Source organism: Mus caroli, unplaced genomic scaffold (genome assembly GCF_978045245.1).
Source record: "Mus caroli unplaced genomic scaffold, Mus_caroli_1 scaffold_3, whole genome shotgun sequence".
Taxonomy (NCBI): Eukaryota; Metazoa; Chordata; class Mammalia; order Rodentia; family Muridae; genus Mus; species Mus caroli.
In genome coordinates this window covers 54195118-54210372 of record NW_028227258.1, presented here as the reverse complement: position 1 = coordinate 54210372, position 15255 = coordinate 54195118, and the positions used below count along the sequence as shown (strand labels likewise).

The 15255-nt window shown below is 37.8% G+C and overlaps 1 protein-coding gene across 1 annotated transcript in view; it reads right to left on the bottom strand.

Annotated features, from left to right (window-relative positions):
- Positions 1–1877: 1877 nt before the first annotated feature.
- Positions 1878–15255, bottom strand: part of LOC110287779 (chitinase-like protein 3) — a 34433-nt gene continuing 21055 nt past the window's right edge. Inside the window, exons 6-11 of the mRNA XM_085835258.1 lie at positions 11423–11547; positions 4406–4529; positions 4000–4185; positions 3080–3199; positions 2856–2997; positions 1878–2146 (exon numbers count right to left, since the gene is read on the bottom strand). Of these exons, the coding sequence (XP_085691384.1) occupies positions 2115–2146; positions 2856–2997; positions 3080–3199; positions 4000–4185; positions 4406–4529; positions 11423–11547 (729 nt within the window). The 3' untranslated portion in view covers positions 1878–2114. The remainder of the gene's footprint in view (positions 2147–2855; positions 2998–3079; positions 3200–3999; positions 4186–4405; positions 4530–11422; positions 11548–15255) is intronic.

Genomic DNA, 15255 nt, shown 5'->3' with positions numbered 1-15255 from the left:
CCCATGGGAATACCAGCAATCTCAACTAAACTGGAACCCTGAGAACCCTCAGACACTGAGCCACCAATCAGGCAGCATACAATACTTTAGATGAGGCTCCCAATACATATACAGCAGAGGCTGCTTCGTCTGTCCTTAATGAGAAAGAATGTACCTAACCCTGGAGAGACTTGAGGACCCAGGGTATGTGGAGGCTTGCTAGGGTGCAGGTAGGTGGGAGGAGTTATGGGAAGTGGAGTGGTCAGGGGGCAGACAGGGAGTGTGATGAAGAATGGACTGTAAAAAAAGAATTAAATTAAAGAATATAAAAAATAAAAAAAACACAAAAAATTCAATGTAGTCAATGTCGGCAGTGGGCTTTGAAGTTAGGAACTAGGGTTAGACATGACACTCACTGGGTCTATCCCTTAGTTACACTTTTCTATAATAAAACCTATAATGTGAATGATCAAATGTGTCAAAAAAGTAATGAATTATCTTGTTTTTCAATTTTAATGCATATTTCTATATATACCTAAGAATTCATAATATATATTTAAAATATTTAACATATTTTAAAAGTAATATATGATATGAAATGTATATCATATGTATTATATTTATGAATAGCTTGCTAATACTTAAATATAATTTAAATATATTCAACATCAGTTGCTCTACCTAAGAAGTCTGGGAATCTCTGCTCACATGCCTAGAGCCTCACAAATAGACTTTTCTTCAACTTCTAACTGACTCAAAGTTTATCTACTCTTGTATTCATGATGGTGGAGTTCTCTTTTTTAATACAAGGTATAGTAATTTTAGATCCAGGTACTCATTCAAAAACTAAAACTTACATTGAAGAGAAATTTGTAAATTGTCCAGAGTAATAGTCTGAACAACAGATTATGAAGAAATAATTAGTATTATTTGGGGGATAAAAAGATTAAGTAGAGTTAATTGCATGCAATTTACATTAAGCTGAATATGCTGATGAATGATAAAATATCAAAGATCTATAAAGACATTATTGTTAGTGTTAATACAAATTCTCAACTTGATAAAACATGTATGTGCACACAAATATCAGGTTTGGAAAATAATCAAAGCAGAATGAGTATGTCCATGACTGATATACAAAAGTTTGAAAGTGTCTGAATTTTAGTGATACCATGAGTCCTGTGATAAAAAATGTTGTAGGATATTTTGGTGATACTGTTTGAATAGCATTTTAATACAATAATGAATATGTCTGAGAGATATCAAGTGCATCCAAAGAAGGTGAGTGTTGTAAAGTCTCTATTCACTCCTTAAACAAAGTGTGCAAAATGACTTAAAATCATTTTATAGTGAATGCCAAATAAACCAAAAGAGAAAGAAGTTAGAAGTTGTGGCAAACAAATCTGATGCTAAGAAATTTGTGTTTTGGGAGGAATGTGTTTCAATCTCAGTATGCAGACAGTAAATCATGAGGAGCATTTAGAGATCTTCAAAAGCTGTAAACTCAAGAAGGGCTCAAACAATTCTTTTTTTTTTTTTTCAAGACCTGTATAAAAATGACTTGGAGTGCATAACTAGTTATGCCAAATTTCACTGTGTGTATGTTGTAATCCTGAGACTACTGTAGATACTTCTGGATTATAGACAAAGCACCATAACACATCCTCTTCATGTTGTCATTCTCAGTCTGAACCAATCATTAAACATTTCCATCTCAATGCCTGAAGTCAAATAGAAAATCCAGAGAAAATTGGTTTGATCACTACTTCCCACAACAATTTTATTGCTATAACCATATGGGCAGACATCATTTCCTCAAAATTTCATATGAAGCACTGCAGATGCTGATGCTTTGAACATGGAATTTATTATGAAAGCAAGAAACAAGGAAGGTGGTTTTACAGGAAGCAAAAATGTTCAGAGCTTAGCCAAAGATGACAGATGAAGATAATTTTTTTGTTTCTTCCCTGCTGGTATAGCAGACAAGACATATATCTTAGTTCTACTCTGGGATTCAATTCAGGAAAGATCGTGACTTAATTCTATTATTCTCAATGGAAGCATGATGCAGTATCCATAGTGGAAAAACCGTTGAACTTGCTCTTATTCTGAGAGTTTCAAGTAGAAATCATTGTCTAAAGCTCCCCTCGATAAGGGGCCTTGCAACCTGAAACACACAGAGCAAGACACAGCAGTTACCCTGGAGGCAAGTGGTAAAGAAATGTACAATCTAGGGGAAATGAACTAGAGAAGCATTTGACTTCAGTGTCTTTCAGTTTATATCAGACAATAAATTCAGATTAAGTATTTAGGGAATTTGCAACATCATCCCAGGGTTTAACCTATTTCCAGGTCTCAGAAACCTACCTCAGAGCAGGCTGGACTAGCAATTAAAAACATTGCTTTTACCATCCATGCCATAAGCAATACTTCCTTGATAGCCATCGGGTAAATGAGTTTGTTAAAAATCTCAGAATAAATAGAATATTCAATGAATATGGACAGACACATTCATGCAAGTATTTTCAAAGTATTTCTGAAAAAAAGTCCCAAAGGGACAGATTTACACTCTAATGACATGGCTAAAAGAGGAGAAAAATCTGATAGTAAGAGTGAATATAGTTTTTGCAGACTCATAACCGGAATAGTTAATAGACCTCTCAAAGCCTGCCTCACATCAAGGTATCCCTGGTTCCTAATAAGTGTGCAACATGAGTTTATGGAATTGAAGAGAGGGGTGAGGTGTATATAACTTTTAAAAGAGCACATAAATGAATGGGAAAATATGACTCAGGAGTTAGATTGGGGGTATTCAGGCAGGCTTTGAGTGAATGAAGGCCATTATATACTGTGAGTAAAACTCTAGTGTCTCATACTTGCACTGTGTATATAGAGATCTCTCTTTAAAGTAGATGTCAGAGGGAAACGTCCCTGGTGACAGAAAGAACCACTGAAGTCATCCATGTCCAGGGGCCAGACCACAGCACCTCCTAAATTGTTGTCCTTGAGCCACTGAGCCTGTTGATACAGAGGACATTTAGTCACCTGATTTCCTGGGAATCAGGCTGCAAGCTCAGCACATTCAGTGTTCTAAGCTTACCTTCAACGTGAAGCTCCTGACATTGTCATAACCAACCCACTCATTACCCTGATAGGCATAAGGTACTTCCTGTGAGTCATCCCAGGCCTCAGTGGCTCCTTCATTCAGAAATGTACAAACCTTTAAACAAACAGATTCAGATCTTTTAAATATTAATTCCAAGAATGGAAAAAAACATTCAATTTATTTATCATTTATCCCTTTTCTTGTGGAGTTTTCTCTATTTTTCTAAAGACCCTTTCATTGTCTTACAGTAAACAGACATTTTCCTGAAAATCCTGGTTCTATAGGGCACATCTAGACATTTCCACAGACTAGGGAAGTGATCTAACTTGAGGTGCATCACTAGTCCTCATTACAACATATTTACTTTCTGAAATTTTGTCCTGATTAATAGCTAAGATAATAGTATTCAAACTGATGATTCTTATATCCCTGCCTCCTAAAAGTTAATGTTCTAAGTATTAATCATGAGGGTTCTCCATATTCTTCTTAGATAATACTGCCATACTGTGATTCCATTTATCTATATACACTTCTGTGCATTGAACTTGGGGTCAAGCATATCAAACTAGGCCAGACACAATGGAATATTAATGTTTGGATTATTTTTAAAATTATCACATGTAGCTCTCATACTTGTACTGTATTCTTAGATTCCATCCCAGCAGTAAATAGATATCCTATAGTCATATTTATGAATATTACTGTTTGATATGTTGAACTAACTTGTATATTCTAAAGTACCTCTCATTATTAATTACATGAATGTATACTATAAAATATGCAATACTTGTCATATTGTATCTGCTTAGGAAGAGTACATATTGTATACAGCAAACATACACTTCAGCTGATTCCAATTCTCAAATATAGAAATGGGTCTGTAATTCACTGAGCACACTAAAACAAATACTGACCTCATAGTAAGCCAGGAGTCCTGCTTCATTTGTGTACTTTCCTGGTGGGCCAGTACTAATTGTAGGGGCACCAATTCCAGTCTTAGAAGGGTCACTCAGGGTAAAGGTATGTCCATATGCTGGAAATCCTACAATGAGCTTCTCAGAAGCTGCTCCATGGTCCTTCCAGTAGGTAATGATTGAATCCTGTGGTGACAGGAAATAAATTTTTTGCTAGAGCATCTGGTAACATGTGTTTGTATAGTTTTGTTCACTCCTCTTGTATCTCAAATTGTGTGAATTTATAGTTAAGAAATAAAACCCGTTTTCCAAAATGGATTACTTAGTTACAGTTTTACAGATACACTAAATGGCATAGGCTCATGCATTAATCTCTCAATTCCACTTGAACCTGTTAATGTCTTACCACATTGAGATCAGCACTCTTTCCAGTGTCATATGGTGATTTATAGAGGGGACTATTTTCCCCAGTGTAGCCATCCTTGGAATCATGGAGATCATATGTCATGATCTGAATATAGTCAAGAGACCTGGAGTAAAGGAAAGTTCTTAGAATCAATGTTTCTGTTATGTTCAAGTTCATCCTTGTATCCTTCTCTAATATACATTCTAATATATGTATCATTTTTGTCCCCATGGACTCCTGTCTAGTTCTCTGATTTCATTTTGTCTGCTGCTATGTGTGCTGAAGAAAAATGTATGCATAAAGTTATCATCTGACACTCCAAAGAACAAAAATAAATCAAAGTTACAATAGAATATCAGTGAAATAAAACAGGAGTTAGATTGTTAATATTCTTAAGTAAGCATGGGGCTTGGGGTGGCTAGGGGAAAGATCATGACTTAGAAAGAAATAAAGGATATGGAAAAGAGAATTAAGTTAATATACTTGCTCTTATTCTAAATAAAATATAATACTTATATTTGAATACATGTAATATGAATCAGTAATACTACTGCTGCAAAAAGACATGAGCTAGTAAATGAAAATATCAGTGTCAGGAATGTTATACTTCTAATACTTTATTTTTGTACAGTCATCAGAGACACCAAAACCAATCCAGCCTATTGTAAATGCTTTAGGACATTCACCATAACTTGATGCTACTAAAACTGTACTGATGAACAATGCACATTAGCTCTAGATATAGAGAAATTAACCTGAAACTTATGGTGCAATCTCTCTTCCTACAGGAAGCCTACGCCATGACCAATATATAAGGTAGGCTTCTGAGGTAAAAAGACAGTAATGGTCTTACTCATACCATACATGTTACACCATACAAGTTATACACTAAAGGCATTATGATTATGGAGGTAATAACCTGCTTTGTGAATGTGTATGAAGTTATACCTGTCACAGTAAATCTGCCTAAACATTCATGGTTTAGAAACGCACTGGCCCAACATGGAACCAACATTTGTTGTTTTGCTAGATTGTCTTAGTATTAAACTATCATCCAAATATGCTAATGCTTCCATAGATATATAGAGTTTTTTTCCCAGAAAATCTGCTCTTTTTGAATAAAAGGTTTTTTTTTTGTTTTGTTTTTTTGTTTGTTTGTTTTGATTTTTTTCGAGACAGGGTTTCTCCGTATAGTCCTGGCTGTCCTGGAACTCACTTTGTAGACCAGGCTGGCCTTGATCTCAGAAATTTGCCTGTCTCTGCCTCCCAAGTTCTGGAATTAAAGGCATGTGCCACCACTGCCCGACTTGAATAAAAGTTCTTAATTTATATATTCATTATTGGTTAAAGTAGAGAATCTTTTTTTTTAATTACATATTTTCCTCAATTACATTTCCAATGCTATCCCAAAAGTCCCCCATACCGCCCCCCACTTCCCTACCCTCCCATTCCCATTCTTTTGGCCCTGGCATTCCCCTATATTGGGGCATATAAAGTTGGCAAGTCCAATGGGCCTCTCTTTCCAGTGATGGCCGACTAGGCCATCTTTCGATACATATGCAGCTAGAGACAAGAGCTCCGGGGTACTGGTTAGTTCATCATGTTGTTCCAACTATAGGGTTGCAGATCCCTTTAGCTCCTTGGGTACTTTCTCTAGCTTCTCCATTGGGAGCCCTGTGATATATCCAATAGCTGACTGTGAGCATCCACTCCTGTGTTTGCTAGGCCCCTGCATAGTCTCACAAGAGACAGCTATCTTTGGGTCCTTTCAGCAAAATCTTGCTAGTGTATGCAATGGTGTCAGCGTTTAGAAGCTGATTATGGGATGGATCCCTGGATACTGCAGTCTCTAGATGGTCCATCCTTTCATCACAGCTCCAAACTTTGTCTCTGTAACTCCTTCCATGGGTGTTTTGTTCCCAATTCTAAGAAGGGGCACAGCGTCCACATTTTGGTCTTCATTCTTCTTGAGTTTCATGCGTTTATCAAATTGTATCTTATATCTTGGGTATCCTAAGTTTTGGGCTAATATCCACTTATCAGTGAATACATATTGTGTGAGTTCCTTTGTGATTGTGTTACCTCACTCAAGATGATGCCCTCTAGGTCCATCCATTTGGCTAGGAATTTCATCAATTCATTCTTTTTAATAGCTGAGTAGTACTCCATTGTGTAAATGTACCATAATTTCTGTATCCATTCCTCTGTTGAGGGACATCTGGGTTCTTTCCAGCTTCTGGCTATTATAAATAGGGCTGCTATGAACATAGTGGAGCATGTGTCCTTCTTACCGGTTGGGACATCTTCTGGATATATGCCCAGAAGAGGTATTGCTGGATCCTCCGGTAGTACTATGAGACAAAAAAGCCACCAACAGATTGGGAAAGGATCTTTACCTATCCTAAATCAGATAAGGGTCTAATATCCAATATATATAAGGAACTCAAGAAGGTGAACTCCAGAAAGTCAAATAACCCCATTAAAAAATGGGGCTCAGAATTGAACAAAGAATTCTCACCTGAAGAATACCAAATGGCAGAGAAGCACCTGAAAAAATGTTCAACATCCTTAATCATCAGGGAAATGCAAATCAAAACAACCCTGAGATTCCACCTTACACCAGTCAGAATGGCTAAGATCAAAAATTCAGGTGACAGCAGATGCTGGCGGGGATGTGGAGAAAGAGGAACACTCCTCCATTGTTGGTGGGATTGCAAGCTTGTACAACCACTCTGGAAATCAGTCTGGTGGTTCCTCAGAAAATTGGACATAGTACTACCGGAGGATCCAGCAAGTAGAGAATCTTAAGTAAGTCTGATTTATTATCTATAGACATGATGTTTCTACTAACATCCCCCATAGTCAAGGTTCAAAGAATATGATACAAGAGGGTTTAGGAAGAATTTACTGATGATAAAGTAAGGAAGGATGATGGTGAAATGTTGATTTCTTCACCATATGTGGCTGATGGAAACATCTCCCTGATGACTAAAGATGTTGACCATTTGTTTAGGTGCTTCCCAGCAATTTGATATTACTCAGTTGAGAATTCTTTGTTTAGTTTTATACCTCATTTTTAAAAGTGTTATTTGGTTCTTTGGATTCTAAAGTCTTGAATTTTTTGTATGTATTGGATAGTAGCCAACTATCAGATTTAGGACTGGTAAAACTCTTTTCCCAATCTGTTGGTTGCCATTTTGTCCTATTGACAAATTTCTTTGCCGTACAGAATTTTTACCATTTTATGAGGTCCTATTTTTCAATTGGTGATCTTAGATCATAAGCCATCAGTGTTGTTTTCAGAAAAATTTCCCCTGTGCCCATTTGTTCAAGGCCCATACCCCACTTTCTCTACTATTAGTTTCAGTGTACCTGGTTTTATTTGGAGACCCTTGATCCACTTGGAGTTGAGCTTTGTACAACGATGTAAAAATGAATTGATTTGCATACTTCTACATGCATACTACTAGTTGAAAATGCTGTCTTCCCTGTCCCCCACTGAATGGTCTTAAATCCTTTGTAAAAATCAAGTGACAATATGTGAAGGGGTTTATTTCTGGGTCTTCAATACTGTTCCATTTATCTGCTTGTCTGTCTCTGTAGCAATACCATGCAGTTTTTTTTTTTAAATCACTATTTAGCTTGAGGTCAGAGCTAGTGATTCCCCCAGTTCTTTTATTGTTGATAGTAGTTTTCACTATCCAGGGCTTTTGGTTATTCCAAATAAATTTGCAATTTGCTCTTTCGAACTCTATGAACAATTGAGTGGGAATTTTGATGGGGATCACATTGAACCTGTTCATTGATTTTGGCAAGATGGCCATTTTTACTATAATAATCCTCCCAATCTGTGAGATTGGGAGTTTTTTCCATCTTCTGAAATGTTTGAATTCTTTCTTCAGGGACTTGATGTTCTTGTCATAAAGAACTTTAGCTTGCTTAGTTAGAGTCAGAACAAGGTATTTTATATTATTTGTGACTATTGTAAAGGTCGATGTTTCTCTAATTTCTTTAACAGACTGTTTAGAGTAGTGGAAGGCTACTGATTTGTTTGAATTAGTTTTCTATTCAGCCGCATTGCTGAAGTTGTTTATATATTGTAGCAGTTCTCTACTTGAATTTTTGGGGCCACTTAATTATACTGTCATATCATCTGCAAATAATCATATTTTGATGTCTCCCTTTCCAATTTGTATCCATTTGACCTGCTTTTGTTGTCTAATTGCTCTAGCTAGGACTTTGAGTACTATATTGAATAGGTAGGTAGAGAGTGGGCAGCCTTTTCTAGTCCCTGATTTTAGTGGGATTGCTTCAAGTTTAGCTCCTTTAAGTTTGATGTTGTTTACTGGTTGGCTGTATATTGCTTTTACTATGTTTGTGTATGGGCCTTGAATTCCTGATCTTTTCAAGACTTTTTCCATGAAGGGGTGTTGGATTTTTCAAATATTTTCTCAACATCTAATGAGATGATCTTTTGGGTTTTTTTTTCTGAGTTCGTTTATACTGTGGATTTCAATGATGGATTTCCATATATTGAAGCATCTCTCCATCTCTGAGCTGATAGTCCACCACAAATAAGTCTGAATGGGTAAGGTAAAAATCTCAGGTGACAGCAGATGCTGGTGTAGATGTGGAAAAAAAAGGAGCACTCCTCCATTACAAGCTGGTAAAACTGCTCTGAATATCATTCTGGCGGTTCCTCAGAATACTGGATATAGTACTACTTGAGGGCCAAGCTATGCCACTTCTGGGAGTATACACAAAAGGTGCTCCAACATAAAAAAGAACACATTCTCCATTATGTTTATAGCAGCCTTATTTATAATAGCCAGAAGCTGGGAAGGGTCCAGATGTCTTTTAACAGAAGAATGGATACAGAAAATGCCATACATTTACACAATGGTGTACTACTCAACTTCTAAAAACAATGACTTCATGAAATTCTTAGGCAAATAGATGAAACTAGAAAAATATCATCCCGAGTGAGGTAGCACAGTCACAAAAGGACACACATGGTATGTACTCACTAATACGTGAATATTAGCCCCAAAACTTGGAATACTCAAGACCCCACTTCCAGTCCATGTGAAGCTCAAGAAGAAAAAAGACCAAAGTGTGGATGCTTCAGTCCTTCTTAGAAAGGAGAACAAAATACTCATGAGAGGTAGAGGGTGTGAGGGATTTGGGAAGAAGAGAGGAGGGGGAGGGGGAAAAGTTGGGCAGGATCAGTATGAGAGGAGATGGGGATGATATAGAGGTTCAGGAATTTGTATAGATGTGAGTAGTAGTGGGGGATGGGAAACTAGCAGTAGCCACCAGCAAGACCATGATGCCAATAAAGCAATAGACTTCCAGGATTCAATAATGATGAGATGAGATGAAATGCTCAAAGAAGGAGAGGAAAAACCCATAGAGACCATATCAAAAAGTTAGGCATGGCCCTCTATTAGAGGATGGGGCCACCAACTTAACTCCAAATTTTCAACCCAGAATGGCTCTTGTTTAAAGGAAATTTGGCAACAATTTCAGACTAGAAACTTAAGGAAAGACCATACAGAGACTGCCCAACCTGGGTATCACTCCTATTTATAGACACCAAAAGCAGACACTATTGCAGATGACAAAAAGTGCTTGCTGACAGGAACCTGTTATAACTATCTCTTGAGAGGCTCTGCCAGAGACTGACAAAAACAGAGGCAGATGCTCACAGCCAAGCAGTGGACTGAGCACAGGGACCCCAAAGGAGGAGCTAGAGAAAGGAATGAAGGAGCTGAAGGGATTTGCAACCCCATAGAAAGAAGAATAGTATTAACCAACCAGACCCCCTGAGCTCACAGGGACTAAACCACCAACAAATAGTACACATAGAGTGACCTTTGGCTCTAGCCCCATATGTAACACAGGATAGCATTGTCTGGCATCATAGGAGTAGAGGTCCTTAGTCCTATGAAGGTTCAATTCCCCAGTATAGGGGAATGCCAGGGCAGTGAGTAGTGTATAACTTGGTTTGAGGGAAAGCAGACTCATAGAAACAGGTGGCAAGAGGATGTCAGGGGGGCGGTTCTGGAGGGAATACTGGGAAAGGGGATAACATTTGAAATGTAAATACATATAATATCTAATAAAATAAGAAAATATTATCTCATAGCAGCTTGTGTTATAGGCACAATACATGCAGGATATCAAATTTTATAAAATTACAACATTTTAGGCAGGAGTTCTAGACCCAAGACCAACATATTATAAAGAAGTTATTACTTAATGGCTTCAAAATGAATCAGTTTCAATCTTTCTTAGGAATGTGGCCATTGGTTGGTGCCTGTATTCTCATGGGTAATCTAAGAGCCATGTGTATATTGGCTTTAGAATTTGTGTAAGGCAATATTAACATCATTAAAAACTGAAAGCTGTAACCCCAGAACTCCCTGTGACTAAATCACCAATCAAAAAAACCACATGGTGGGCCTCATAGCTCTTGCTGTATATGGAGCAGAGAATGGCCTAGTCAGTCATCAATGGGAGAAGAGGCCCTGGATCCTGTGAAGGTTCTACGCCCCTATGTAGGGGGATGCCAGGGCCAGAAAGTGGGAGGAGTGCATAGGGAAACAGGGGGAGGAAGAGGGTATAGGGAATTTTGGAGGGAAAGCTAGGAAATGGGACAACATTTGAAATGTAAATAAAGAAAATATCTAATAAAAATAAATAAAAAAAATCTGAAAGCAGAAAACCTATAATTCAGAGGAATATAATTACAACTATTAGGATGATTTAGAGAGGAAGCTATTAGTGAATGTATATGATCAAAACACACCATATTAATGTGTGAAATGTTTCTATAGATAAACATATTATTTATAAAATCAATAAACATAAAGTTAGAATTCTATCTTAGGGCCATTTTCATTCCTATGTAGTCAAAGCATACGCATAACAGTGCCTTGAAGCAACAAGCAACCAATTAATAAGTGACCTCTACTTAAACCCACACAGAAGTCCTGAAGATGGATTCTCACTTACGTAGACAGTTCAGGGATCTTGTACCCAGACTTGATTATGTCAAAGATTGCAGCTCCTGTGGAAGTGAGTAGCAGCCTTGGAATGCCTTTCTCAATGGATTCTTCTTCAAACGCTTCACGCATTTCCTACAAAAAGTACAATGTACTTACAATTCATTTCAGATATCTTTATGATAACTATGAGTCTTATATATTATTTCAATGGACATTTATAATTTTTTTTACTTTATTGTGTAAATTCCTCAATAAATCATTGAAATTGATTATATTAATTTATGGCCACCTAATATGTGTAGAAATTTTAAAAAATAAATTTTTTAGTAATCCATGATTAGAATAAAGGCTCCAAAGTCTGTTCAAAGCTGATTCTCAATCCTACACTCTGGAATTGACTCCCATCTGAGCCTGTATCCTCTTGCAATGGTGCAGAGAGATGCTGGTATTGCTCTGTGGTAGAACTAGGTCATAGGACCTGTATCCTGCCTAATCAAATATTGAAATGAGAAGATGGTAAGACCTGAGTAACCAGTCCAATTCAGTGCCTGTTTATAATCCACAGGATTCTATGAGTATCTAATCATATCTTCAAATTCAGGTTTCTTTCATAGCTGAATTATTTGGATGTGACAGATATCTTTAAAGAGAATATGTGTATTTCTTACATTCATTTTTCTTCTCATTTTTTCTTCCGATATGTTTTGTGGGTATTGCATTATTTCCTTTTTGAGAGAGGTGGGGAGAAGACATGAATTTGGTTGAGCACAGAGGTAGGAAAATAAGTTAAAATAAAATTTTATGAAATGAAGAAAGAAAGTAAAGCTCCATGTGTTGTAGTGTGGTAAGAGGATTAAATGAGGAAAACATTTTACTTGTCAAAGTCATGAGAAAATGGGTGTTATTGATCACTTCAGATGTTAAGCCTATCAATTGTCGTATGTGTTTAAATTTTGTCTTGTTTAATGAAATCACTCATTGTAAAAGTCAATCAGAAGCATAATTTAGTTTACTTTTCAGATACTATTTCTATCAAAGTTATTTAAAAAATGTATTATCTAGCTGGTCATGATGGAGCACGCCTTTAATCCCAGCAGTTGTAAGGCTGAGGCAGGTTTCTGAGTTCGAGGCCAGCCTGATCTACACAGTGAGTTCCAGGACAGCCAGGGCTACACAGAGAAACCCTGTCTTGAAAATACAAAAAACAAAACCTAAAAAACACACAAACAAAAATTATCTTGTCATTCACTAGTACTTAATATTGAAACTTTTTAGAGGTAGGGTAAAAGTGCTTTGAGTGCATTAATATGAAAATAATTTGTTGCTAAGTGTCTAGAAGAACAGAATGAAAATTTTAATTCATAAACAGTGTTTTTAAAATTTTTTTATGAGGTCCCATTTATCGATTCTCGATCTTACAGCACAAGCCATTGCTGTTCTATTCAGAAAAATTTCCCCTGTACCCATATCTTCGAGGCTTTTCCCTACTTTCTCCTCTATAAGTTTCAGTGTCTCTGGTTTTATGTGGAGTTCCCTAATCCACTTAGATATGACCTTAGTACAAGGAGATAGAAATGGATCAATTTGCATTTTTCTACATGATAACCGCCAGTTGTGCGAGCACCATTTGTTGAAAATGCTGTCTTTTGTCCACTGGATGGTTTTAGCTCCCTTGTCAAAGATCAAGTGACCATAGGTGTGTGGGTTCATCTCTGGGTCCTCAATTTGTTCCATTGGTCTACTTGTCTGTCACTAAACCAATATATATACCACTTCACTCCAGTCAGAATGGCTAAGATCAAAAATTCAGGTGACAGCAGATGCTGGCGAGGATGTGGAGAAAGAGGAACACTCCTCCATTGTTGGTGGGATTGCAAGCTTGTACAACCACTCTGGAAATCAGTCTGGTGGTTCCTCAGAAAATTGGACATAGTACTACTGGAGGATCCCGCAATACCTCTCCTGGGCATATATCCAGAAGATGTCCCAACCGGTAAAAAGGACACATGCTCCACTATGTTCATAGCAGCCTTATTTATAATAGCCAGAAGCTGGAAAGAATCCAGATGCCCCTCAACAGAGGAATGGATACAGAAAATGTGGTACATTTACACAATGGAATACTACTCAGCTATTAAAAAAATGAATTTATGAAATTCCTAGGCAAATGGATGGACCTGGAGGGCATCATCCTGAGTGAGGTAACCCAATCAAAAAGGAACTCGCACAATATGTACTCACTGATAAGTGGATATTAGCCCAGAAACTTAGGATACCCAAGATATAAGATACAATTTGCTAAACGCAGGAAACTCAAGAAGAATGAAGACCAAAGTTTGGACACTGTGCACCTTCTTAGAATTGGGAACAAAACACCCAGGGAAGGAGTTACAGAGACAAAGTTCGTAGCGGTGATGAAAGGATGGACCATTTAGAGACTGCCGTATCCAGGGATCCATCCCATAATCAACTTCTAAACGCTGACACCATTGCATACACTAGCAAGATTTTGCTGAAAGGACCCAAATATAACTGTCTCTTGTGAGACGATGCTGGGGCCTAGCAAACACAGGAGTGGATGTTCACAGTCAGCTATTGGATGTATCACAGGGCTCCCAATGGAGAAGCTAGAGAAAGTACCCAAGGAGCTAAAGGGATCTGCAACCCTATTGTTGGAACAACATGATGTACTAACCAGAACCCCGGAGCTCTTGTCTCTAGCTGCATATGTATCGAAAGATGGCCTAGTCAGCCATCAATGGAAAGAGAGGCCCATTGGACTTGCAAACTTTATATGCCCCAATATAGGGGAATGCCAGGGCCAAAAGAATGGGAATGGGTGGGTAGGGAAGTGGGGGGCGCTATGGGGGACTTTTGGGATAGCATTGGAAACGTAATTGAGGAAAATATGTAATAAAAATATTAAAAAAAAAAAAAAAAAACCAAGTACCCGGGAGCTCTTGACTCTAGCTGCATATGTATCAAAAGATGGCCTAATCGGCCATCACTGGAAAGAGAGGCCCATTGGACACGCAAACTTTATATGCCCCAGTACAGGGGAATGCCAGGGCCAAAAAGTGGGAATGGGTGGGTAGGGGAGTTGGGGGGAGGGTATGGGGGACTTTTGGTATAGGATTGGAAATATAATTGAGGAAAAGACGTAATAAAAATATTAAAATAAAATAAAAGAAAAAGAAAAAATTCATTAGCTGAAGGTCTGAAATGCCTCATTAGCATGGGGGAGCATTTCAGGAATCTCAGGTGCTAGCTGAATGGGTTCTTCTCAATAGAAAGAAGTTGAACCTATACTGTTAACCAAGTCTACATGACATTCTGCAGATAGAGGCATGTGGAATTTTTTTAACTCCCCAGACAAGGTCAGAGAAGGGGAGGCCCTGCCAGTGAAGGGAGTCCTCCATACTGTGCTGAGCTCAGAAAACTCTCCAGACAAGGGTGGACTTCAACCTTAATTTAGCAGGGCAACGTCAAAGCTCTGTTTCTGCACCAAGATCATTGTGAAGCAGTTCCTCCCATTTCTCTTCCATGTTTACATTAACAAGGTTAACTGTAGGTTTCTCCTTCACCTCCTACAAGCCAACCTTGAGCAGGACCCTACAGCAGCCATGGTGAGCAATGATCAATCTTGCTAGCAAATACCTTCTACTCACAATAAAGAGAGACGGAAAAAGCACAGAATTACATTAGTGCCGCAGACCCTTTTGGTTCCTGTCTGTGTAGAACAGGTCTCTGTTTGCAAGTGGACAAGGAGTCGGCAAATGAATGAATGACAGAATCACACGAGAGATTGTGTAGAATCTGAATGTAATTTTTCAAGTCGAG